Raw genomic sequence first — 26,007 nt, 5'->3', positions numbered from 1 at the left:
AAGCATGTCGGAAACCTCCTCGTCTGTGGGCAAGCATTCCGGTACATTGAATGGCCCAGAGTGAAGCGAAACCCTTTTCTCGTACGTCTCTGCGAACTTTGTGATGACTTGCGCGGCGAGTCTGGTCTGTGAGAGGCTGGAAACGAATGCATCGATGAAGCGATACTCGTCTTGGCCAATGCTGTCGGAAAAGAATTGATGACGATAAATCCTTTTCTGGCGCCGGCTTCGATGACCGATTTGGATGGCAAGGCCAGAGCCTGTCTCGCTGGCTTCGCTGGGCAATTCTGCTGTCTTCAATCCTGCAAGCTCCCAAGGTCTGCGGTGCACGCGTGGCCCAATATTGCTTAAGGAGAACAATGCTGCTGGATGGACGGAACTAATTGCGCGTGGTTCAAGGGTAACGTGGAAATTTGGAAGACCTGTACCAATTGTGGTGGATGGCATCTCTAGGTCCTGCCTGGTACAATCTCGTGCATTCATGGGCCGTACCGATTGCGGTCTAGCCCTGCAATGGACAGTGAGCAAGTTCAACCGATACCGAGTACCACCAGCTACTGCTCATCTGGAAACGGGCGGCCGTCAATGTGGTGACTGCTTACCTACAAGTTTGGTCAGTTGCAGCCATCTTGAAATGTTCGACACCAGCTGAAGGCAATCGGATGTCTATTCCTCGCTGCGGCAACTGATCGTAGATGATGGTTTCTGGACCCAGGAGAATATCTCGTATCGGCGGCAGCGACTGATCGCCCCGAAGTCTGTCTCTTTCGGTCATTGAGAACAAAGAAACGGCGGTAATGTCATGCAAAATGCATATTTGTATGTTGCCAATTGCCCTTTACCATGTATACTGCACCAGTTGCCAATGGCGCGGCACGGTGCCTTTGTATGGAAGCAGCCCCGCATTTACAAGGGGGGCTTCTTCACCCAAGGGCAATGTAGGGACCTCGGCCGGCCCTGCTTTCTTTATTACGGCGATTGACTATCGCCTCTCACCCGCCGATGCTTGCCTGAGGCAGACTGATAGCGACGGCCAATCTTTCTGGTGCAGTATGGCAGGGGTGCTCTCAGCCACAAAGTGACTGATCGCTGCTTGAATGCATCACGAGACCCACTTGCAAATGGAGCTGTCTTCTAGGCACCAGGAAGGAGCTGAAGCTTTGCGGCTCGTTCCAGGCCGTGGGCCGGCAAGACGGCCCGCACCGCGCACCCGTGCGCGTAAGCCACTGTCGCTTAGCCTGCGGAGGCTGCAGGCGGACTCGGTGCAGCACAGGCGTCTCTCCAGCTGGACTGACTAAACTGAACTGAAATGTATTCCTACTCGGTTGTAGCCGCTAATTAACCGCAGCCATGCCCGGTGAGCGGGGTCTGGCAGGCAGCCGACGCGGCTGGATTACGGCCGCCCCACTTCGCCAGGGCAATGTAAACAAAACCCCGGCCAGCTGCCCCCAAATTTCCCGCTTTGCTTCTCAACCTCAATCTACATTTGCCTGTCACGCTCCTGCAGATTGTGGTCCTCTACTAGTGCTCAATGTTTGTAGGCTCTGTCGAGACGATTCGCCTCATGTCTTGGGTCCGCGTACCTACAGTCTCCCCCCAATGCTCAGCTTTGTCCGGCGTCGGACTCCATCCGGAATTGCCCAAGGATCTCCGTCACTTCCATAGGCCTGAAGACCACCTAAATAGCGCCCATCCAGCACAGCTTCGGCTCTTTGGCGCTAAAATGCGAAGCCCTTACCGTCAGCGGGATCCAGGGACTGCCCGCCCCCGTAGCCTCTGTGAGCGGCGACCGTCTTTACATCGCTCGGGAGCACGAGGGCGAGGCGAGGTCAACCCTCGGTTTTGCTAGCCAGACTTCTCTTGCGCCTCGGCCGACACCGCTGCCGCGGTCTGCACCCCAGGAACCAAGTGGCAGCAACGGCCCAGGCGTAGCAGGAGGGAAAAAATCTTTGGAAGGGAACAGGCCGCGAGCGGCTTGCCTTCAAGGAGAAAAACCGACCGCAGCTAGTTGCTGGGAACCGCACGCGCCTTGGTTCTGAAGGTACTTGCGGTCAAGCAGGACCACGCCTTCGTGCGATTGAAGATGACTCTCCTAATGTCTTTAATCGTGCCTTCCTCCGAGGAGTTAGGGTCCCGGTAGGACCCCAGAGGCGAAAGCGTGGCGGGTGGCCTGCGAAAATTACCCCGCACAATCAAGCTGCTAACAGCTCGAAAAGGCGAAGAATTTTTACAGGGGAGAGTTGAGGCCGCTGGCGTTTCAGGCAGCAAGCCACTCTTGGTTGCTAGCCTAGGCAACAGGCAAGAAACCAGCCGCCGTACAACCTGATCCAGCAGCATCTTTGTACATTAGAATCAGCAGCCTAGGATGTCCTTTGCCCCAATAGGGGCTTTCAGCTATCACTATAGCTCCTAAACGTTAAATGATTATCGTATTGTATCGTTCCCCGTGAGTTAACGCCAGTCTCCACGCACATGTGCGAACTTGCGGATCATGATGGCGGCCGAACGCATAACGGCGTCGACGACTATTTTCGGCCCTATGGAAGGACTGGGAGTTGCTGCGAACATTGCCAGCATCCTGAACTTATCGACAAGGATCGCGTCGCCATGTCTACAGTATTCCAAAGAGGTCAAGAATCCCAAACACGACATCGCCAAGCTCCGCAGGCACGTTCTCGACATCCAACACGTGGCAGAAGCAATCCATGTGCTGCTCGGAAGTCCAAGCAGCCGGGGACTAATGGTTCAAGAGCCCGCGAAAGATGCGACGGGAGCGGCCCAGCTTGAGCGTCGAGAGTAATTTCATTCCTAGAGGCGATTCTACACCTGTTAGTCAAGCTACTGAACTGTCGTCACGACGAAGCCAGTCGTAAAGCCGCCCACGAAACCGGCCACGACAGGAAACGCCCCAGTGCCTGTAATTTACGAGACTCGGTGTGTGGCTGAGGGGTGGCCCGCAGATATGAATGTCAGACGGAAATCACTCACCGACCAGGCGAAGGGGGTCGGCAGAAAGGAGGCGCTCGCAACAAAAGCAAGGTGAACGGCCTGTACCGCGTCGGACGCGAAAGGCCTTGCGACAGGAACCCAAGAGCGCAACGCCACGACATCAGGCCGAGAGAGGTGGTTAGATAGAGCCTCCACCAGTGCAGAAAATCCGGTGCAGCAAGTCGGGGAAGGCCCTGCCGATCTCCAGAAGCTGCGACTTTGGCCTGAGTTTGGGCGAAGGGCCTAAGGGCCCCTTGGCTCACATACAACGTCCTTCTCGGGCGAGTCTAGACGCGCGTTGGGAGCACCGGGAATCAACTTACTCAGTTTGCTCAAGGCGTCTGACGTAGACATATACCGAATACAACTCGAAGAGTAACAGTCGCGGAGATGCCATGATTAGTCTACTGAATCAGTACCTCGCAAAGGGACGCGGTTGAACGACCTCAGAAGCCGCTCGCAATTCTATTTCTCAGGCATCGAGACGGCGCCCTTGCCTTAGGCAACCAGTGGACTGTATGGCTGTTGGATTGTGGCTTATGTCCGAAACGCCACCGAAGAGTAAATTCCCCTGTTCTGCCAATAGGATGCGGATACTTCACCGCTTGCTTCTCGTTACAGAAGAATCCTGGCACCCAGTGAGCCACTATGAGATTGCTTTTTCGACGCCAAAGTCTGAGCCACGGGAGACCCTGGAAACGGCCGGCCCTTCGGCGTCCAGGACAACGGAGCTTGGATCGCGTTAGGGCTCATCGGTACTGTAGGCCGTTGGTCATGCTTGGCAGGGCCACCAGCCATTTGGCGACCCGGAAGACAGCGGTACTCTGGTGCACCGCCGCGAGTAAGCTGTGGATGAGTGCAGAACAGGTATCACCGCCGATCACCCTGGTCCCGACTACCAGGATCCTGGGTTTCATACACCACGCAAACTGGTGACAGCCCCCTTTGGCGACCGTACGGGTGTTGAATAGAGATGGCGCGCACATAGTGTCCATCTAGATGATACATTGCACATTGCACACCAGAGACAAGTCGTGAACGGGAAGGGAGCATTCTTGGTGTGGTTTCGATGAACGAACCTGCAGACTGCATTTGCGCGGCCAGAGGCCAGTGGCCTGAATGGCCCGCACTGCTCAAGGGAAATTACAATATTGCTTTTTTCCACGGGCCGGATGAGCTTTCGCCCGGCATGCTAAGGATGTAACTAATATCTGGTCATAACCAGTCTGTGCATTGCGCTACCTTTCTGGTTTTCCTGCCCACCCATATCTAGGCGCACAACGTGTCCTGACGAGATATAGGACTCCTGTCTGGCCTGTCTATGACCACCTTCTGGCGGCGGCCTCCGCGCAAGGTGAGCTTTATCTTCACAGCCCATTACTGGGATGAATTTAGGCACCATCCAAGCCAAATGGAAAACCAGTCTCGAAGCGAGTCACAACAGCTGAGTCGTCATGCCACGCAACGAGTCACCAGCGAACACGGTCATGAGGGATGTCGTCTCCGGCGACGACAGCGGAGTGTATTATCTCCTCATAAGCTCGGTAAGTGCAAAGCTATCAGCACATATGGTTTAACCTATGCTGTCTAAACTTCCAGAGGTTAGTTGCCCTTCGGCACCAGGTGGCAAGCCTTCAAGGACTGGGTTCGAGAGGGTGGTTGTGAGGTGGATCATGTCGAGGTGTTCCAAAAGTCCACAAACGGATGGGTTCGACTCATTGGTAGGGAGAACTTCGATCTCGCTTTGCGTAAGGCCCCCTTAACATCTATTTTGTCTAGATTTTTGTCTCTCACAGCCATAGGCACGGTGCTGACACGGAGAGGTACACAGGTCATCTTAGAACCAGACCATTTGCTGGCCGAGAGATCATCGTCGACGAAAGGAATAAGAGGGAGCCTATCAAAATCCTTGAACTGATTGACGATCCGCCGCCAAAACCTAGGTTCGGTGGAAGCTTTCAGCGGCCGCACAAAACGGCGGACTCGGCCTTTGCTGCGTCTGTCAGTACCCACGCCGAGTTGAAGCTGTTCTCTCTGCTCGCAAAGCCAAAGATGGCATTCGTTGACGGGGATCATCGCACGGAGCCGAGAGCGTCCCAGTGTCCGAGTATCACTATTCCCCAACTGCACAGCCAGCCTGTAATGCACTCTACGCCGCTGGGCAACGCTATGGCGCCAATTTGTACCAGTTCGCACCGAGTGCATATGTCGCCGGTAGAATTGCAGGACTGCACGTACACGGTAACGGTTGATATGCCATGGCCCATGACCGGGTTCACCTTTAAATATGGCTTGCCGCATGCCGGTAGCCGTCGATTTTGTGAGCCACCCCCGGCGAGCTCTGGCATTCATTGCATCCCGCCGTTGTCGACGTCCAAGCTGGCGAATTGGAATCACGAAGGCAGCAACGCAAGCGGGCGCTCAGGTCAGGTCAGCTACGGCGATGCCGCACCAACAACAGCAATGGCAGCTGGGCCAAACTACAACATGCCTCAGCGGGCCGATGATGGATACTACACGCTGCGACCTCTGTCACCAACGTCTGTTGCTTGTAGGGAGCGTCTGAAAGGGGCCGGGTCCAGTGAAAGGCCACTGGAGCACCACTGCAACCCCCCGGTTATGGTCAACACCAAAGGTGCACCTGCGCAGGTTGTTAGAACTAGAAACATCCCTGCGCCAACTAAGTACGCGCCTCCTGTAATTGCCCATGGAACCAACTACAAGCCACCGAGGTAGTTTCGCTAACAGATGGCTCTGATTCTCGATACCCCACGCAATATCTGGATATGTCTTATTTACAGGGCCAGCGTTGTTGAGGATGCCACAGTAGACTCTCGTAGTCTTCCACGAAGAGATGGCCTGCACCTTATCGTATACGGTGGAGTTTCCAGTCGTCGCCGCTCGACGTATAAGCAGCGACCAGCGGCGTCTGAACAGGCAGATGAACGACAACTGGCTCGCATGTTGCGGATGATTCAGAATCTGGAGGTTGTCGAGCCTGGCAGCAGGACCACACCAGCCTTAAGGCAATTTGGATGTCGAGGGCGTCGCGAGCATTTGAGGCTCTCCGGAGTTTGACGGCTGCTGCGTAGCCTCCTATCACATGCCTTCGATTTGTAGCCCATAAGGAAGCCAAGACTTGACAAATGCAATTCGCCTCACGCTCTGTCCCGAGTGGGTAGTGGCAACCGCTCCTCCGACGCCTGATTGCCTCCCGCCATCCGGCGACGATGGAACTACACGGATGCTTCAGCAGACGCACCGGGCATGTCCTCAAGGCTCGTGGGACGCGGCCTTCCACGATGACCTATTTGTAGGCGAGGCCGTGCTTCTCAGCTGGCAGCGCTGGGTCTGATTGCATAGACAGGACGGACCTCCAAGGGCCTTCGTCGACGCCGGACAAGCCACTGACTCCATGTTTCACAAATAGCCTTTATCCATGCGTACTCGTCGATGTTTCCACTGCTTTGACCAGCAGCAACCTCAAAGCGCTGCCGATCGGGGTCCCATGAAAGCCTGTAATCGCCTGCGTCTTCAGCTACCCATCGGCGTTGCAACTTGAGGGCGTTATCTCTCCATCCAGGCTGCTCATCCACGACAACTAGGATCAGGTTCGCGCAAGGGGCCGCCTCTAACATATCCTCGAAGACGGAGGTATCTTCCAAGCCAGTGGGGCGAGGAGGGAAGGTACCTTGGGCGCGAAGAAAGGATTCCGACACAGCGAGACGGGCAATAGCTGAACGTATCAGCGGGCCTCCGCCGGTGTCCCATATTAGGTCCTCCCACTCACATACAAAGGCTCTTGCTTTGTCTGGTTCAATGTAGAGCGTATCGCGACTTTGGTCGAACGGCCGCGCGTATCCAGAGCCCTGGCGGTTCGCGCAAGGACGCATCCCCGTTTGAGTCATCCAGGACAAGGCAGCGCAACGAGATTCCCGACAGATAGCGGCAAGATGCATTGGAACGCGAACTTTATCCAACAAGTGTGGATCAAAGTCCGCGCGCACAACCTTTTGACCGGCGATATACGCTTCGTCAGGTTCGGAGACGTCAAAGAGTCGCAGACAAGCCCGCCTGTAGGGCAGCAAGACTGGCCCGTCGGCTTCGCGCAGCGAGATGTGCCATATGTGAATTCGTATCTCCGGTGGGAGTTTGCCGAATAGTAAAAAAGAGCTGCAAGCCGCCGTGCCCTTGCTTTCTGCGGCCTGGCCATCATCTGGGCAGGTGGTGCATGGCTGGGTCGGAGGGAACCTCGGATCTAGACTGTCCACTCCATGGTGCGTTAGGCCATCGCTTGGAGCCGCTTTGGCCAACAATGAAGGGCTGAATGGCATGCTGATTGAGGAGCTACCTCCGGAGTCGCGGAGCGATCGTGAGTCAAGAGATCACGAGAGTCATCAAGGATCAACAAAAGGAAAGAAGAGGGGAGACAAAAGAAAGTGGGAAGAGGGGTGAACAGCGCGACATGCCGCCAGGGGGAAGAGGCTTATTTATAGGCGGGCGGGGGCATCTGGGCCTCCTACTTGCCCGGATGATTGGCCAAGGAGCAAGCAGACGAGGCAGCCGCTTCTCCGTAGAAGCGCTTGAGAGAGCTGACTCCGCCATGACACGCAGATGCCGGGCGGAAGAGTGTTGGTCGCAAACTCATCATGTGCGACGCCTCGTTTCACCGATCAAGCCCTGGTCAAACCCTGGTCACGGCAGCCACCGCTCAGTCCATGGCAAGCTCATAACGCGCACTGCATCAATGTGCAACGGTCATCCGCTGCGGCGTTATGGGGAGAATCGTCCGATCGGTGCGTCATATCCGTCCATGACGCACAACATTTCCTTCATACTGCTGAAACGGGCGTTGGTCGGTCGGTTGCCCTTCGTCGCATGGCACATTCGCCCGAGACGTGTCTATCGATACCGAGAAGGGGGAGGAAGTTCGTCGGAATCGATCTTGGGAGAGTCGGGGAAGTGGCGGGGCCATCGGGCGGCTTGCATGGGCGATGTCCGGATGTCTCTATGCGGCGACACTCGGTGAAAATGGGTAGGCGTGCTTCGTTCAACGGAAAGCTTGACGCACGCTGGATGAGGTTGGCGACGGCAGGATCGTGAGCGTGTCTTGACGCGGATGGTCGAGGGAGTCGCGGCACCATTTGCGCCGCGATGACCAATGGCGTGCAGCCATGCAGGGTGGCTGCCAGCCGCCCCTCCTCTTGCGCTGCAGAGATGCCTGGCCCACCCAGGACGTGCGAACACACCAGCATGGCTCACCCGGCTCACCCAAAGTCGCGCGATTGGCAGGCGCGCCGGAGCTTCTGGCGCATCTGCCACAGAGTCCCTTCGCCAGCAGAGAGCCACTCGAACCCTCCATCCTGCCGCGACCCGAGGCCCCCGTCAAACCCTATGTATAAGAGCTCACATCAGCGAGTTGTGTGCATACAGCCATAAAGTGCACATACGCGTTAGGTCTCGCGAAAAATTGCGCCATCACTATTTGAGCTGGTACCTTCTTATGAGGGTTTTGGCCACTGATCAGCTCAGTGCCTGCCGCTGGGGATGCCACACTGGATGCTCAAACACGAACAGCGCATTTATCAACCCCTGTGACGAGGGAACTAGCTGAATCCATTTCCAGGCGTTGCTGGTGCCACTACGAGTCAAGGCCTCTACCGACCTTCGAGTGATCTGGCACATATTGGCGTCGCTCCCACTCCTGTTGCTGCACGAGAATGCCCACTTTCCGCACCTAATGGTCCTCATATCTAAACGCGGAGCCCTTTGTGGCCCTGTCAACAATGCCCATGCCCATAGTCACAAAAACTCTACATCATGGCCGCCGAGTCTAGTATGTCCGGCACGGCTCAGAATCTCGGAAGGCAGAGAACCCTCAAAGCCTTCACTCACGCGCTTGCTCAAAACATAACAAAGTCCCACATAATTATGGACGACATCCAATCAATCTCACCGTTGACGAGTGATGCCCCACTTTCTGATTCCATTTCAATCATGCCTTCACAAGAAGACAGTCAACCGCGCCAAGACCCTCCACTGCATTGCCATGTCATCGTCTCGACGATGAATCCAGCGGCGGGACGAGGGCGCCGCATGGCCAAAGGCAAAAACCGCGCCCAGTGTCCCTTTTCGGTGGTGACAGTGTCGACCAAGCGGAAGCGAAAGCGCGACACTCGAGAAACCGAGCAACAGCTATTGCAAAGATCGCCCTTCCAGCCCAAGGGAAGGTTTTTGACGCATGACACAATGGACTTGGCGTATATCGTCGAGCCGCATAAGCGGTGGTCTGACATGACACGCTACAACAGCTTTGTTTGTAAGACTCCCAACAGTGCATCTCTCTGGCGACCAGAATGATAACAATGAAGCACCTTCAGTGAACAGCGTGAAGTACTACAATGAAGATTTTGTTTATGTGGCGACCGATCGGGCCATCGCACAACATAAGACTAGCGATGGGGGATCCGAACATCACGGCTTGCTCCAGCTCGCCGACTGCTGGGTGGCCAAAATACTTGAGATCAGGGCGCGGGATCAACACCACGTCTATGCTCGTATTTGCTGGATGTACTCACCGAACGACTTGCCTTCCAAGGCACTCGACAACAACAAGCTGGTATCAGGACGCCAAGCTTACCATGGACAAAACGAGTTAATAGCGTCCAACCACAGTCAGCTGTCTCTCCTATCTAATGCGAACCGTCACTAACTGAGAGCCAGTGGATATCATCGAGGCTGTCAGTGTTGTTATGCGCGCTCAAGTCAGGCAGTGGGTGGAGTCGGACGATGAAGCGGTGCAAGATTCGCTGTACTGGCGGCAAGCATTTGACTGTCGAACGTCTGAGCTCTCGGTATGACCTACGGGATCCCATCTACATATGGCAAAAGGCTAATCTTTCGGTGCTAGACTGTCGATCTCACATGTTATTGCAAAATGCCTGCCAATCCGGACAAAATATTGATTGGCTGCTCAAATCCAAGTTGCGATCAATGGCTTCATTACGAGTGTCTTCTGCATGCCTGTCTCATGAGTGTCTACGAGCAGCTGGGCACAGACAAGCCGCATAAGACAGAGTTGGCATCGAAGGGGCAAACTGTGGTAAACCCACAGCCAGACGTACAAGCAAACATAGCAGCAAACGAGGCCGACACGACAAAGCCAGCTGCTGGTGAGAAAGAGAGTGAGAAGCCTTACTCAAAGTTAGAGTGCACAAACGGCCTCACATTACAGCCAGCCGGTACACCGGATATTGCAACAGAAGTCATGGAAGTGGCGCACGACAAGCTTAATCAGTCGGAACATATAACGGAATCGGGCAGAAAGGAAAGAGGAAATGGCGCGCCATACGCCGGCCTTTTCGATGCAAAGCTTCGGTTAGATCGAAACCATGCGGTATGGGAGGTGGCTGATCTGCGGCAAAACATCCCTTGCGGCGATCGAGAATGGGAATTGGACGTCAAATGTTTGGTCTGCGGTTCTACAATCACGTAGTTGGAATAGTCCGTACCATAGAGAACAAGAACGGTTGGACAGACCGGCCTTACCGAGAACAGCATGCCCAATCGAGTGCTGGCGTGACGCTTCATCATCTCTGTGCATTTATTTTGCGGCATTGTTGTTGAATCGCATAGGCCGCACGTAAAAGTTTACAGGCAGTCCAGCACTGACTTGTGGTTCCTTTCTAATGTTCTCGGGAGCATGAGATGTCTACTCCCGCCACCAGTAAAACGTCGGGCTTCTGTCCCCTCAAACCCACGGTAATGTCGAATGATTGGCTGAGATCATCTGGAGAGTAGCGCGAGCCATAGAAAGGAACCGCCATCTCTGGGCGATGAGTCGTGAGAGCCCAAGTGTGGACATTTAAGGCAAGTCAAGAATGAATTCAACCGTGACGAGTTGCCAGCGGGCAGCATGCATGATGATCTAGAAATGCACGCATATGGAATGTAGGTGGCGAACCGCTGGACTTGCGTCGTACGAATCTCTCAATCTTCCTAGTCGCTGGATCCCTCCCGGTCCTTCAGCAGCATCTCTCGACCTGAAACTTAATGACACCATAGCTACATTGCTGTGCTGAACGTTGAAATAGTACTTACGGGAGCTCTGCCGCAGCATGCTTCGAGCAATGGCGCCTCGGCAGGATTGGAAAATGCGCTTTGGAGACTGTAGGGGCGGCACTGCAGACATGTAGCCCTTTGGCGCTACGGCGCGTGGTCAACGCTGTTGAGGTCTTCCGTGTTGTATTTTTCATGTCCAGAAATTTGTACACGTGCCGCACCTATAATCAGGGAGTCTTCAGCCATGCCCAGAATCGTACGATTTGTATGGCGAGATGCTGACAGGGACATACTGTTTGGACGCATAGTCAGTCAGGTCACAACGGTCAGCCACATATGAGTGAGCTTAAACTCGACAACCTCGTCATTCACGTGCAGGCTCTGTTTTCATTAACCCTCGGGCTTGCTAGCCATTACATTGCAGGAAACGGGGACTGAGATACGTAAGTGCAACGCTGTGGTCGCCCAGGCGAGAGTTGTCGATGTGCCGCCGTGAGCAGTAGTCGCGGTGAGCCCTGCTTGCAACTCCTGATAGACATGCTTACGGTGCCGGGAGGTATAGCGGGCCGGCACATGACGACCCTCGGACCATGATGGTTGAGACTCAGCAGGGTGGACAACCCGAAAATCGCTGGATGGCCCGAGAGCCCGCGACAGAACGGACTTATGGCCTTGTGCTCTGGATTATTCTGGCAAGAAGGGACGGGAAAGAAAACGTCACAAACCTACTCTTGGGTGTAAGGCAGCCAATCTTGCACTGGTCGGGTCGAGTGATATGTGCATCGGAAACTCAGTACTGGGTGGCCAGAGACGTGGCAGGAAGCGCTGTTGCTTTCGCTCCTAATGATCCAGTGAGATCATGCCGCCCTCCTTTCTGCCTAGCATAGCGGGATTTGGCGGGACTTGGGAATGTAGGTGGTCCCAGCACCCTGTCGCAACCTGCCGAACATTGCCATTTTACCCTCTTGCCGGGAAACCTGTTGGCCGCCTGCCAAGCAAGCTACACTCGCCAGCTATGTCTCAAATTTGCAACCAATGAAAGTCTGTCGAGGTGTCTCATGTTAGCCCCCTTGCTGGAATATGATTGGTTGCCCCGGTGGCAGCGGCCCCCGACGTCAGCGTTGGGGCTCCACCTTCAGTGGCGGATGCCGTCTTCGACGCCATGGAGAGGCTGAGACGCCCTGTTTGGCACAAGAGACGGACCTGAAAGTTTGCCGGACTACACAGAAGTAAACTGCAGCAAAGGTGGCAGGGCGTCAACGACGCTATCCAATTGTTGAGCTGGCGCTAAGGTCCTGCGAAATGTGTGATGGAACCTAGGGAATGGTACGATCCGCTTTGTGGTCAGAGGCGTGAGCCGAGGCAAATAGCTGGCAACTAGTGCCTCACTGCAGAAGTAAAGCTGATGCATCGTGTAGAGCATGCGTTCTCCGCCTTGATGACGCAACGAGAAGGTGCGCGCATGCCGCGACAACCAGCCTGGACGACATTGCCATCAGTCAATCCTCTGCGAGGACATCGGGCGGGGCGAGCAGATCCATTTGCACACTTATCGCCCAATCGGCTCCACCCGATGTTAAGACATGGAGGGCGGCTCAGGTGGCGAGCTCAGGCGCTACTCAGGCACTAATCAGGCGCTACTCAGGCTGCTCAGGCGCTACTCAGGGTAAAGCGGCGGGAGCTCAGGAAAATGACTGAGAGAGGAAATTCCCAATGTCGGGATTCGGATCGTGTACTCTTCTGTAACCGTGGTTGTCGACGCCGTCATGGTGTTCCCCCCCGGCAATCTGTGTGTGAACAAGTACAAGCATCAGTGATATGGAGAAACCCAGAGGATGATTGACGCAGGAAGCTTGAATAACTTACGGGATGCAGCTGGGTCCCAGCGGCCGGTCATATGAGTCCCAGAGCAAAATCTTGCCGCTGTAGATCGCACTCTTCACGTCGGCGAGGAGCTTGTTCCTCCAGCTCAGACGCGTCCGGACACCAGTGCAGCCATCCGTGTCGTTGAAGCCCCAATTGACCTTGCCACCATTGAGCTCCGCCCACGCCGCGGCCTGAGCAGTAGCGTTTACCGACGGCTCGTCGATCACCGTGGCCGCCACGCTCATGAGACCCATCGAAACTTGGCACGAAACCCGAATCGGGAGGCCAATCGACGCACTGACCATGACGTCGCCGTCGGCCTGAAGTACAGGCTTGAAGTATGGCCACCAGCCCCCAACATCGTTTCTAGATGGCTCCACGAGATCGAAGATCACATGTGCATCCTGTAGACCCATCTCGGCACCAGCTAGAAGTTTGCCGTCGGCCTGGGCCGCGGCCGCGATATCGGCGGTGACGTTGACGCCTATGGTAGGTATGATGGAAAAACCACCAAATGCCGTCATGTTAAAGGTATGCTCGAAGACTTCCTTGGAAAAGCTTTGGCTGAACTGAGCGTGGGCGTCGACACCGATCTTGAGCGAGAATTGCGCGTCCAGATGCAGGTCTGCCTCGCCCTCCGTAAAGCCCGTGGCGGGCGTCCACTTGACTTTGCCGCTTATCCTGGCGTCTCCCGAGACACCGCAGCCAACGCAATACACATCCACAGATGCCTTCGACTTCGAGCCGATCGACCATATAAGCATGCTATCGCCGCCCCACGGTGACACCGCAGAGGGTCCCGTGCCGGACTCAGGAAACTTGAATGGGAGGCTCTTGTTGAAATCGTCGCTGATAGTCATGTCTCCCAGAATTTCCTTGGCGTCATTTTCGATTGGCTTAACGACATGGTCATCGATCCAGGACCAGATGCTGCGGCGGTCATTGGCCCCGTTGTCGGATATCGAGGTAGTATCGGGGTGAATGTGCTTCAGGAAGTCGTTGGTGGGTCCATCATTGCCTGCCTGGCATTGCTCATTTCCAGCCTTCGAGGGATTCGTTGCCAGGCTTGACCCCTCGGAGGGATCCCACCAACCCCATTGGGACTCGCCAGAAGTAATGAGATCATTCGGATGGCGTGGCTCGGCTGAGACCATAATCGTCATGTCGTCCGGACTCACATCGAGGTTCGATGCCTTGAAGTAGCATCTCTCGCCACTTTTATATGCCTCGCAGGCATCGATGAAGACAATCAGAATCAGGCCCTTGTCTTTAGGGAGCCAGGTCTTCTTGGCGTGATTGAAAGCATCCTGATTAGTGAAGGTGACCTTAAGGCCCTCATTCTCATCATAGTCGACCTTGATCCAGTCACTGTGATCGAGATTGACCGAAGGTGAGATGAAGTTGTAAGTGATGAGGCCAAATTGGCCCTTCTTTAATGGGTCTAATGAACATCAGCACACTTGTGGTTCGTTAGTCACGTCTACTTCACTGGGGTCCTTACCGCCAGTGCCATAGTACATCTGAGATCCCTCTTCAGGTGAAAGAGGGATAACATTTTTAACCTCCTTGGTATCTTGTGTCCAATGAACGTTTGGTGCCAGCGTCACAGTTGAGCTGGCGCTGTGGAATGTGGCTGTTGAGGTTCCAGAGAATCCGAACTTGTTAGTCTCCGTCGAGGTAACCGTGGGTGAAACAGAAGTTGTATTGAGACGCAGAGTAGCAGTGGCAAATGAGCTGTGTACGGTATGAATCCGCGTGGCATTAATGATTGGCATGCTTCTGACCATGGTGTTGCTGCTGCTCGACAACTTATGAAGCGTCGACTGGGCGTCATTCGCCGGGAGAGCCCCGACGCCCGCAGCGGCCACCAAGCAGATCGCCCGAGATAGGCCTCTCATCTTGAACTGAGACGATGGCCGAGGACCTGAAATGTGTGCCACCAAGGCAGAATTGGAAGAATCAGTCAAGGAATCTTGTAAGGAATGATGATCAAGGAGGGACCATTGGGATTGGATTGTCTCGACAGTAAGCCGGTGAGGCGAGTGCAACATTATATGCCCACTCGCTTCCAGGAGCACATCCTCATTCATCTCAAGGCACTCGGACCGCCTGCGACCTACGACGCTTCACTCATGCAGTCAACCAACTACGATGCCACCGGAACCTGCCGAGAGTCCATCGTGAGTGCTACCAAGTCATTCGATGCACCCGTCAGCGCGCAACGTACGATGGGCACACACTCTTCGACAAAGAGCAGCCGAGCGGGGCCAACAGTTCAATTAACTTCGGTTCCTGGGACGCGTTGCGTGGGCTGTCCCCACCTCACGAACTCCTCCTCGTGGGAGTGTCAGGCTACGTCAACCCATGAAAGTCCCCTGACTCCACCCTCCACGACGACACCAGGAACCCATGTCACGATTCCATCGCAGTGCGACTAAATCACTTCTACGACCTGCCCACAATTGATCTTTATTGGCACCCACAGCAGCTCTTGAACTCCACATGCTGCCCCCCACTGGGATCGATAACGGCCACCACTCCTACAGAACATTCGGCACGGGACCGGACATAAAGACGGACGAGGCTTCGTCACCTGGACACGCGGCCTTGGGTCCAGCTCAGCTGTCAACACCTCAAGCTTGCATCCTTTTGCAGCGGCACGGTCCGTGATAACATCAACTCCTGCCGCCACGAAGACGGGGCCATGCACGTAGCCTCTGGTGATCTTCAAAGGAAAGGATTGGGTCGCTTATTGACAAACGTGGTAAAGTGTTGCTCAGACAGCTGAGCTGTATGTCACGGCGTATCGAGCTTGTTGAGGCTTCATGATCAGGGTCACCATCACCGCTGTCCCACCGTGGCCACTCAGTGGGGACGAAGAGTCTGGCTGAGGCTCGCCCTAGAATCGTGCCCCTATGTGCCGCACTTGATCACATTGGTGACGATAAAGCCAATTAGGACCGTCATGGAGCTTGAGTCGTTGCAAAAGCTGAACTGGACTTTGAGTACTGCCACCTCAATGTTCACTCGTTCCGGACGCGTTTGGCAGCCATGTACAAATCGCTCAGGCAATATTTTCCCTTCACGCGGGAGACTCCGCCGCCACATCTCCATGCCCATAGCAAAGGATAATCATGTTGTGCAGCGGTGGTTGTTCATGTTGGCGCGCTGCCTTCCTCTAACGCCGAGTCCTAACCGTGAGACTCTGCATAAGACAGGAATGGCTCGCTACCCCATGCCCCCACGAAAGCTCACCACTTCATATAATATGTTCATTAAAGGCAAGGTCTCGGCGTTCATCCGGGCGTGGTGAGACAGGTTGAACCGTGGCACGTCCGTTTGTTCGACATCGATACGACATCAGCTACAAGAAAGCGCAGAGCTAACGCATATCGTATTAATACGCATACAACCTCCAAGTCATAAACTAGCCAACAGAAAGCGTGACTGAAACTCTTCGGTCCCAAGTTCGGCCGTCTTACTGCAAATCCTTGCCCTATGTCGTCTCACCTGAACACACCCAACCTGGCTCGAAATCGCCGACTTTCTTTAAAAGGCTGCAGCAGTCGTGAGAAGCCGTTATACTGCTCGTATGGAACCATTAATTCCGTGTTAAGGAGTACATCTGAATTGGGCTTCACCGTCAACCTCTTCTCAGGCATATTAGCGGCAGACCAGCTTCATCCAGAATGAAGGCTACACTCACCGTGTTCGTTGCCATGGTTGGGCTCGGATTGGCGACGCCGGCCGTTTTCGACACCTCAGACGAGAGCCTCGATAAACGTTGCATTGGCGCAGGCGGGAGATGTGACATCAGCTACGATTGCTGTGGTGGCGGCGTTGGCGATTGTAGCTGTTACTATTGTAGCAGCACCGCTACACATGGTGTCTGCAAGTGCGGTAGCGCGACCGTGAGTATCACATCTGAGAAGGGGCTGTGTTTGTCGCATGTTAACCTGAACTAGTGTTGAGCCGCGGTCTGCCGTCCTAGGGAGTGATACTTGGCACTCTTTGATGAGATACTGGAGATCGACCCCGTTGCGGAGGTATCTGCGGGAGCTAGGATCGCCAAGCTCTTGGCAGAGTGCCGTCTAACTTCTGCCATGCGTGTGGGTGTGAGGGCCAAATAGGTAGTCAGCGTGAGAGGCGAGCTTCAATTTTATATAATTTCTCCGTCGTTCGTTGCCAGGCAGTGATTACTATCATACGACCACATCAATCGATCGCACACAGTCATAGTGGATTCAGATCAGCAAAGCCCATGGCGATTTTTATCCGCGATCAGGCACCCGTATGGCTTTGGGATAGAACGAAGTACAGGCACATTTTGCGCCAATCGCGAGAGCCTTGCTGCAATCAGCTCAATCGCCACGCCTGCAATCGCCGCTCAACTTCAGCCTCATTCATTCCCCGCACATTCCGTCAATGCATGCACCCTTCATCGCAATGCCCTCGCCCATGCCCGAGCCGAGTGAGAAGCAGTGGGTCACAGTCAGGACAACTCTTCCAACCGTCCCATACCCTCTCACAGAGTCGCGTGCGCCCATCACAACGTCGCGACTCCTCATCCGGCCGTTGGCGGACAGCGACCTGGAGACTTTGCACGTCCTTCAGACACAGCCCCAAGTAGTGCAATGGTCCAGCCGCGCTGTCTTTAATGCCAGCGTTGAAGTCACCCGGAAGATACTCCGTGACAAGCTCGCGGACGATTTGGCCACGTACGAGATGGCCATCTGCTTGCGCGACTCCGGGGAGATGATCGGCATCGGAGGATCGCATCGCCGTGTCGGTAACCTGGGCTGGCCGGTGCTCAGCTACGCGTTGCGGTTTGAGCATTGGGGAAAGGGCTATGCGACAGAGTTCCTCCAAGCGTTTCTGCGCCGGTGGTGGGCGCTGCCGAGGGAAGAGGTGGAGGCGCGCGTCGAGGCCAGCACGGTCAGAGGTGACGGCGACGTCAAGGACGAGTGTGTGACATCCGTGGCAACGGAGCGAAACGTCGCCAGCCAGAGGGTCATGGCCAAGAGTGGCATGCGCCTGGCCAAAGTGTGGCGAGAAAAAGACTTGTCCAAGCCCGACGAGGAAGCACTGATCACGCTGCTGGGCTTTGCGACGACAAAGCCCTCGGAATGAGAGGGAAATGAAATCAACAAAGGATCAAAAAATTCAGGCGATACGCTGACCAGACTCTATGATGAATGCCCCGTCTATGCCACCGCCCCCCACCCCAGACGCCTTGCATTGACAATCGCTCCCCTTCCACGCACCCCGCTGCGACCAGACCAGACCATGCCGGACACACCAGTCTACAGCTCCTTATCCAGGACGGTAAAGTAAAGGTCATCCCGCAGCGCCTTGCCGTTGACGAGGTGCGCGTACGGAAACGGCAGCGTCCTGTCCGTCTTGCGGTACCCCCTCCGGACGTACCACGAGATGAGCTCCTCGCGCGTCCAGATGACGCACATCTCGATGCAACGCACGCCCCAGGCCGTCTTGGCGTACTGCTCGGCGTGCGCCAGGATGCTGCGCCCGAGCCCGCCGGCCTGGCGCGTCGGGTCCACGGCGAAGAGGCCAAAGTAGGCGAGGTCGCCGTCCTTTTGGAGGAGCTCGCAGCAGCCGGCGAGCTTGCCGGCGGAGTCGTGCGCGACCAGGACGACGCCCGACGGGTGGTTGATCTTGGCGAGGATGCCGTCCGTGTCGATGCGCTCGTCGGCCACGAGGTCGGCCTCGGTGGTCCAGCCCGCGCGGGAGGAGTCGCCGCGGTAGGCGGAGCGGACGAGGGCGAGCACGGCGGCGGCGTCCTCGGCGGTTGCCGGTCGGAAAGCGAGGGGCGTGACGGTCATGGCGGGCTGGAGTGACTGGCTGTGGAAGCTGTACGCCTTCTTCAAGAGTGGATGTTTGGTATCGTGGGTTGTGGTTCAAAGAGTGTTGTCCGGGGGCGCGTGCTCATCAAATGCTTTCTATTAAACTGCGTTCTGAACCGTTTAGTGAATGCGAATGCGAGGAACGGGGTGAAGATAAAGATAAAAATTGTGCATGAGTCGGGGCGGCCCCGCTTTTTCGGCGCCGTCCTCGGTGTCGCCGGTGCGCCCTCCCGATGACCCGACCATGACGAGTCCGGGGGTGGATATTGACATGCGGACGCTTCTGGAGCATTCCCGGGAGGCTCGGAGGGGCATGCACGTGTGCTGGCGTGCGCTGGCCGTTCATGTGGCTGGGCGCTTATGCGCAACTGCTGCGTGCGCCATCAGGTCTGGCGGCTGGAGAGTCCGGCATTTCAGCTTTAATTCCATCGTTGACAAAGCCGTGGCTGGAATCACTGCATAATTGGCGCATTCTGGCGTGTGAGGAGCAGCATTCGTTGCTGCTTCTTGTACACAAACTGGGAGAACATGGTTTGTACATTGTTGACCCTTCCTTGGGCTGTCAGTGGGGTTTGTTGAGCTCCGGGCTGGGAGGCATATCCTGATAGACAAGACTGCAGACGAACTTGCCATAACTGGGTGTCTCATTGACGCAGAATCGTTGTTCGTGGCGCTGATTATGTTTGAGGCTCAAACACGGCTATGGAGCGAATGGTAGCAACGAGCACTGGTCAATTTCACGTCGCGAGCGCCTGCAATCATGGTTGTGCCATTGGCATGCAGTGTAAGACACGTCTTTGTATTGGGGTATTGATTACGTGGCAATTAGGCCGTCGTTGATAGTGTACAAGCGCTCATCATGGACAAGCAGAATAGGATGCCCGGCAGGCCTCAGCGTATTCAGAACCTCGTCTTTCAATTCCCATGCCTCTCCTTGACCATCTGGAGCACGTCGGTGTGCGATTCCGGGTCGATGGTATCCATAGATGACCGCCGGTTGCGCACAAACTTGGGCCAAGTGTTTGTCAAGACGAGATACTTGATGCTCTTCTCCGCATCGTCAAAGACCGTCTCGTCAAACTCATCGGGAATCTCGCCCCAATACTGCACTCGGTCTCCAGCGATTGATGTTCGTGCGGCGGCGATCAACTCAGCAGCTGTCTTCTCTGAATCCTCAGACGACGAGGTGGCCGATCGCTCGACGGGCGGCGCCGGGAAGTCGAATGGCGTAGCTGGGTCGACGTCGCACTTCTCGCCGTAAAGTTTGCGGGCCGACGCCTCGAAGATGCTCTCCAGCTTCTTCAGATCGTGTGACGAAATGTTGATGGGAAACTCGGCGTCTCGTGTACTGATGAACCCAGCGTATATGCGCAGAGCACGATTGAACCGCTCGCGCACCAATTCCCTCGTGTTCGGGTCTCTCGACTCGCCGTCACGGACTGCAGGCGGCAGGGAGCTCTTCCATTCAGAAACGCTCGTCAGAAAGGCAATGTTTTCGCCGGAGAAATCGCGCAGGGCCGAGAATTCTTGTAGAGGCGCGGGATTGCGCTCGAGGACGTGTTCGAGGGCGCTCATGGTAAGGATTGACTCGTCCGAGTTGGTCGTCTTGACGGAGCCGTTGGTCGACTTCCACCCCGACATGATGGATTCGACGCGCGTTGAAGATGCTGTGTGAACAGACTTGTTTTCTGTCCTCCTCGAGACCTTGTTCTTCGACTCCCATTGTGCGATGGAGTCAAGCGTCTCCTGGCGAAGCGTCTGGTGCCGCATCACCTCCCAGCACGGGAGGAACACGGTGAACACTTCCGTCAACATGATCGAGGCGGCGATCCTAGCTGGTGTTACTCAGATTATCCGCATCACGTTTGCCATGGTACTTACCATTGGGGAGGAATAAAGAATTTGTTAACGGGCTCCATGCCGGGGACGTAGAGGGCAATCAACCACATGGGAGTCGCGTGGAGACTGCAGGCATTAGCGACGGCGTGGCAAGCGGTTATAGGCGAGACTTACTTGGACACGGCGCAGCCGATTGTCTGTACTCTCCAGCCCTGCGTGTCGTGAATACCTCTCGATTTCCACAGGATCACCGGGGCGACGATCCACGCCCAAAAGAATTGCCAGAACACGGACGGCCACCTAGTCAGTCAGCCAGGGAACGGTCCGAGCGGAAGAATATTGACTCACCACTCCCATCCACGGCCCATTTGCATCTTCTGCTCCATCTCCGTGCCCGTCACCTCAGTTCCGGGAATGCCCCATGAGCTGTGCCATTTTCGGGAGACGATGTACATGAGGATCGTGAGCATCAGCTGGGTCATTGTTAGTCGAGTGCACTTCTAGAAGCCGACTGTCCATCTCACCTGCACAAACATTCCGAGGACGACGACGGCGAGTATCTTGGCCGTATAGTCGAGTCGCTTGAACCGGGCGAGCAGCCCGCGTGTCCGCCTTGAATCGGCCCGGACTACCACAGCACTGCCTCCCTGCTCGGCATATTTCCTCTGCGCCTGCGCGACGTGCAGGAAGCGACTGTTAGACGCGTGGAAGAGGGCGATGCCGAATGGCAGGTAGATTCCCATGATCCAGTACTCGGCGTCACCCGGCGCGAGCGCGCCGACGACGTAACCCAGCTGGACGCTGATCCAGTACAGATGCAGCATGGTGATGGCGGCGAGCGAGATGCCCAAGCCACGCAGACGCAAGATGGGCAGCTTGCGGCGGGCGATGAGGTAGCCCATGCCGATGACGAGGAGGGTGGTCCAAACACATGCCCACGAAGCCCAGAAGATGCCGACAGGGCCGAGAGTTGGCTCCGGCTTGGAGTCGGCGTGGACGCCGAACTCAGAGCCCATTTTGCTGTGTGTGATGCTCGAAATCTCGCAGATGTACGACAACGAGCATCGGGATCGGCGTGTAGCCGAGGAGCGCAAAGTCGACAGGTCGACGCGACGACCAAGTCCGATCGTTAAAGGACCCCGTCGGGACAGATAAACACTGGAATGTCCCAGCCGAGTATCAGTAGACACGTGTGGTGCAATGTGATACAGCGACAGCGAGCGGTCTGCACTGGGGCGCTCTCTGGTGCGACGCGGTGCCAATGGACTGGCCCAGTAAAGGAGCGGATGCAACAAGATCAAGAAACCAGGCGTCAAGCCATGGGCGTCAACGCAGAGGCGGGACTGGTTATAAGTCGAGCCGCCTCAATTGGTGCGTTGGAAAGAGAGCAAGTTGGACTGACGTTGAAGGGGGACCTGAGCGTTGAGGACGAAAAAGAAACATCACATCCGACCTGGCGGAGCCGAAGCTTGTGGAGGGAGCGAACGGTTGTCCTTGCTTTTGAGAGACACCTCGCTCAGAAAAGACGAGGAGCAAGGGAAGGATCCGTCGGCTGGGCGTGCCGTGCCATCCCCATGCACCTCTCCCGGCTGCCTTTTCGCGGTATGCCATCCCCGCGCGTCGACTTGTGGGTGGCGCCTCCGCCCATGTCTCACCGAACAGGCAACTAGATCTCTCCCTAGGGCTGCCCTGTCTTGCTTGACGAGCCCGGAGAGTTGGGTGTCACGGCGACAGCATCCCCCTTGCACGCGGCGGTCGAGACATGGCCGCCTCGTCAGCTGCCCAGGCGTTCATGTTCGCATAATGCAGAGCCTGCATCAGCTTCATTAACTTCCCACCTCGACAGACTGCCAAGGCTGAGCACGATACTCGAGCCGCGCCGTGCTGGCCACTTCGCTTCCTGGACCTGCTAGGGTCTTCCAAGACCAGGCTGCACCAACCGCGCGACTTTGTCTGGGCGAGACACGGCGCCACAGAGGGGCCGAGATCCCCCAAGGTCCTCAACGAAGAACGATCACAGGCTGGGGTCTCCCCTGGTCAACGGTCGGCTCTCAGAAGGGTCACTGGCGTTGGCGCCTGGGGAAGTGTTGGAGACGGGTCGAGAGAGCCCTGGACTCCTGGAGCGTCGGCCGGCCCTAAGGACCTGGCATCCACCGCATCCACGCCACTGCCGTGGGGCTTCGAGTCAATCGGGTAGTGCCTTAATTGGCGCCAGGAGTCTCCCCAACTGCCGCGATTCTTCGGACGCCGCAGTCGTCTCCATGATGAAAAGCCGCAGTGGCGAGCGCGCGCCAGGCGGTGCTAGACGGCGTAGCTCGCCTCCAGCAAGTGCGTGAGAAGCAATGAAGCTCTGAGTAGCGGCAACGGGCAATGGCGGCGGGCGGCGAGCGGGCACGGGCTACAGCCAGTGCAACCCACCACAGGGTCTGCGGTTTCAGATGGCCAGGGTCGACCCTGCCTGTGCCGCCTGGGGCATGACTCTGATGCTCGAGAGAAGGCCTGCCTCATTCGGAATCCGGCAGCATGCAGATACTCCAGGGCATCGCATCGGCCCCCGGCCCCCCTCAACCTGTCATGGGTCGGAGGAGCAATCTCGGCCGTGGGCATGACAAATTGCCGCCACCCATGCTGCAGCCGGGGGACATGCTTGTGCCTCTTCTATCGCTACGCAGCACTATTAATGACTTCTGCAGCCGTTGCAACTGCGGTTGGTTGCGACTCTGCAGCTGTCGACCGACACGTGTGATGGCATGCCAAGGTTGGGACGATGCACGAGGCCCGTCTCGTCTCGGCGACGCGCATATGACATGCGCGGGTCGAAAATTGGGCGAGCAAAATGGGCAACTCGCAAGTGAGCTCAGGTTGCTCCGCATCCTTCTTCACATGCAGGTACACTTTGCTGTGTCCGGTGCGCAGAACAGCAGATGCACCGCCGCGTGTAATGGGGCAAAGGGGCAAAGGGGCGAGCCGGCGCAAGCAAACTACATCGCCATCAGCACTGGACTCTTCACGCCTCGCACTCGACCGACAACCGGCCGGCAGGACAAAGAGCCAGCCCTGCATGGCGCTTCACGGATTGGGTTTCTGGGTCTCACCCGTCCCGTGCCGCCCGCAGCCACAGTCGAGCGCCCTTGATCCCCAGCATCGACAGGCCCACCCACCTGCGGACCTCCTTGCGCCCCTCCCTTGTGATCGGCAGCAATGTTCTTGTTGGCAGCTCCCAACTCGCTTCCGCCAGCAACGGTTTATCGTGGTGCTTTGCCGGGAAGCCGTTGGTAGCGAGATTGGAAGACGACAGGTCGCCCGGAAACCTCGCCCGAGCAGGCTAACATCTGGCGTCTCCGTCCACTCTTTTTTTTTTCTCGGCCCCGTCATTGTTGTTGTTTATGGCTTTTGTTTTCTCAGCCAGTTCACCGTCTGTAAGGTTGGCTTCCGCCGACCTCGGTGGCGGATGTTTTCTTTTTCGTGACGTTGACGACGCCAACCCAAGAACGTGCAGCCCTCCTCACACCAGAGCTCGGGCCCTTGCTGTACATCCCGTTCAAGACGAGTACCGATATTTGGGCCTTGACCGGGTGGCAACCTTCACAGTCGGGGCTGACGATAAGTCAGGGGCACTCTGCGGACTGCTGAAGAGGCCAGCAGCTGCCCTAGTCGGCGCGCCCGATCGCATCGGCCCCCAGTGCTCTTCCGCTCAATCGGCTCCGCCGACAAGACAAGAGAGACTCTCGGCCTAGGTCCAGGGCCCAGGGCCTCAGGTTTGTGGGTACAGATTGATTAATATTGGGGGACCCCGGCCGCTTCACGGAAAGCCGACGCGCGATACCCCGTGCTGCAGGGCATGATGTGATCAACTTGTGACACGACGTCTCCTGGAGCCGTGCGGCGGCGTACCACGCGAGCCACGAGAAGAGACCCGAGATTGGCACGAGGTCCCAGTGCCTTGGTAAGACATTGAACCCGAGCAGCCGGAAGAGGCACGATGCCACCAGGCAGCGTGATCGACCATGCCTCGATGAAGACGCAGAAGGTCAGGTCGTGCAGAGCACCCGACAGGTCGGGGTCAAGGTGATGAGACGCGGCTCGGAAGCAGGAGTTGACCTCAAATGGCGCCACAGCGTCTGCGTTGATTCAGGGTTTCCTTACTCTGTATTTCGCCCAGGCAGGCATTGGAATGTCAGTCCGTTCCGCACCGCCGGCAGACAAACCTTGCTCAATCACGTTGGTCGCGAGGTTTGCCGAAACATGAACACACTGCGCCGGGCTCCCTTGCCTTCGTACTCGCTGTCGCTGTGGCCGGCGTGGCAAGGAGTTGAATTGACGTGGACGAACAAGACGAAAATGTGAGAGTTGGAATGAGAAAACAAACGGTTCCCAGGAGTCGTAAGTGATATCTGGATGCCCCGCAAGAGCCCAGTGCACTAGCAAATTATAGACGGTCGCGCCCCTCACCTGCACATGGATCTTCCCTCACATTCACATCTGGACGCAATCAAGGCTCTTCTCAACTGCCGACAACGTTCTGGCCCACCGCCCCCTTGCTGTTCCCGCAACCGAAAATGGCACGCGTGGTCGTTGTCTCCTCCAAGAACCCCGTCAAGATCGGGGCAGCGCGGCAGGGGTTCGAGCTCATGTTCCCCGGCGGCGACGGCTTCGACATCCGCAGCCTCAGCGTCCCGTCGGGGGTGCCGGAGCAGCCCTTTTCAGACCAGGAGACGCTCGACGGCGCGACGAACCGGGCAAACAACGCGCGGGCCGCCGAGCCGGACGCAGACTATTGGGTGGGCATCGAGGGCGGCGTTGACGACTCGAGGCACGACGGTGAGGCGGCGGCGGCGGCGGCGGCAGCACCCCCCGTGCGCGGCGAAAGTGCAAGCGGTGGCGCCGGTGAGGTCGACGGCAGCAAGGCAGCAGCGACGACGGGCAGGGGTCCCATCGAGTCGTTCGCGTGGGTCGTCGTCATTGGCAGGGACGGGCGCGTGGGCAAGGCGCGCACGGCGGCGTACTACCTCCCCGAGGAGACGGCGAAGCTGCTACGCGAGGGCATGGAGCTGGGCCACGCGGACGACCTGATCCACGGAAGGACAAACTCGAAACAGCGCACCGGGTCGGTGGGCATCCTCACGGACGACGCCGTGGACCGCGCGGGGTACTACACGCAGGCGGTGGTCCTGGCGCTGATTCCCTTCAAGAACCCAAAGCTGACGTTTAACTGATGGAGTCGATACGGAGGACTGCGGGCTAGAACGCACGTGGAAGCACTGGGACCGTCGTCGTGTACGAGGTAGTACTAGGCCGGCACCGTTGAAGTCGCCCGGACCATGTCGATCACGGATTCACGATGGAGAGCCGTCCCCAGGGGCCCATGTTGGTTTCCGTTGCGAGATGACCA

The 26,007-nt window shown here is 56.6% G+C and overlaps 5 protein-coding genes across 5 annotated transcripts; 2 read left to right on the top strand and 3 right to left on the bottom strand.

Annotated features, from left to right (window-relative positions):
- Positions 1-12,911: 12,911 nt before the first annotated feature.
- On the bottom strand, positions 12,912-14,435 carry PLICBS_004073 (uncharacterized protein; the record flags this gene model as incomplete). Its single annotated transcript, XM_018326715.2, has 2 exons — positions 12,912-14,356; positions 14,417-14,435. The coding sequence occupies 2 exons, from the start codon at positions 14,433-14,435 to the stop codon at positions 12,912-12,914; spliced, it is 1,464 nt and encodes a 487-aa protein (XP_018175035.2).
- Positions 14,436-17,361: 2,926 nt separating this feature from the next.
- On the top strand, positions 17,362-18,045 carry PLICBS_004072 (uncharacterized protein; the record flags this gene model as incomplete). The annotated part of the gene is made up of 1 exon (XM_018326717.1): positions 17,362-18,045. One exon carries the CDS (start codon positions 17,362-17,364, stop codon positions 18,043-18,045), a length of 684 nt encoding a protein of 227 aa, XP_018175037.1.
- A 173-nt stretch (positions 18,046-18,218) lies between these two features.
- On the bottom strand, positions 18,219-18,755 carry PLICBS_004071 (uncharacterized protein; the record flags this gene model as incomplete). The annotated part of the gene is made up of 1 exon (XM_018326718.1): positions 18,219-18,755. The coding sequence occupies one exon, from the start codon at positions 18,753-18,755 to the stop codon at positions 18,219-18,221; it is 537 nt and encodes a 178-aa protein (XP_018175038.1).
- Positions 18,756-19,691: 936 nt separating this feature from the next.
- PLICBS_004070 (uncharacterized protein) lies at positions 19,692-21,631 on the bottom strand (the record flags this gene model as incomplete). The annotated part of the gene is made up of 5 exons (XM_018326719.1): positions 19,692-20,607; positions 20,658-20,741; positions 20,790-20,915; positions 20,964-21,088; positions 21,140-21,631. 5 exons carry the CDS (start codon positions 21,629-21,631, stop codon positions 19,692-19,694), a joined length of 1,743 nt encoding a protein of 580 aa, XP_018175039.1.
- A 3,543-nt stretch (positions 21,632-25,174) lies between these two features.
- On the top strand, positions 25,175-25,831 carry PLICBS_004069 (uncharacterized protein; the record flags this gene model as incomplete). Its single annotated transcript, XM_018326721.1, has 1 exon — positions 25,175-25,831. The coding sequence occupies one exon, from the start codon at positions 25,175-25,177 to the stop codon at positions 25,829-25,831; it is 657 nt and encodes a 218-aa protein (XP_018175041.1).
- Between the last annotated feature and the right edge of the window lie 176 nt (positions 25,832-26,007).

Source organism: Purpureocillium lilacinum (genome assembly GCF_023168085.1).
Source record: "Purpureocillium lilacinum CBS 284.36 DNA, scaffold_3, whole genome shotgun sequence".
In the NCBI taxonomy this organism is placed as follows: Eukaryota; Fungi; Ascomycota; class Sordariomycetes; order Hypocreales; family Ophiocordycipitaceae; genus Purpureocillium; species Purpureocillium lilacinum.
The sequence above is the reverse complement of the archived record's forward strand: the minus strand, read 5'-3'. Positions and strand labels throughout refer to the sequence as shown.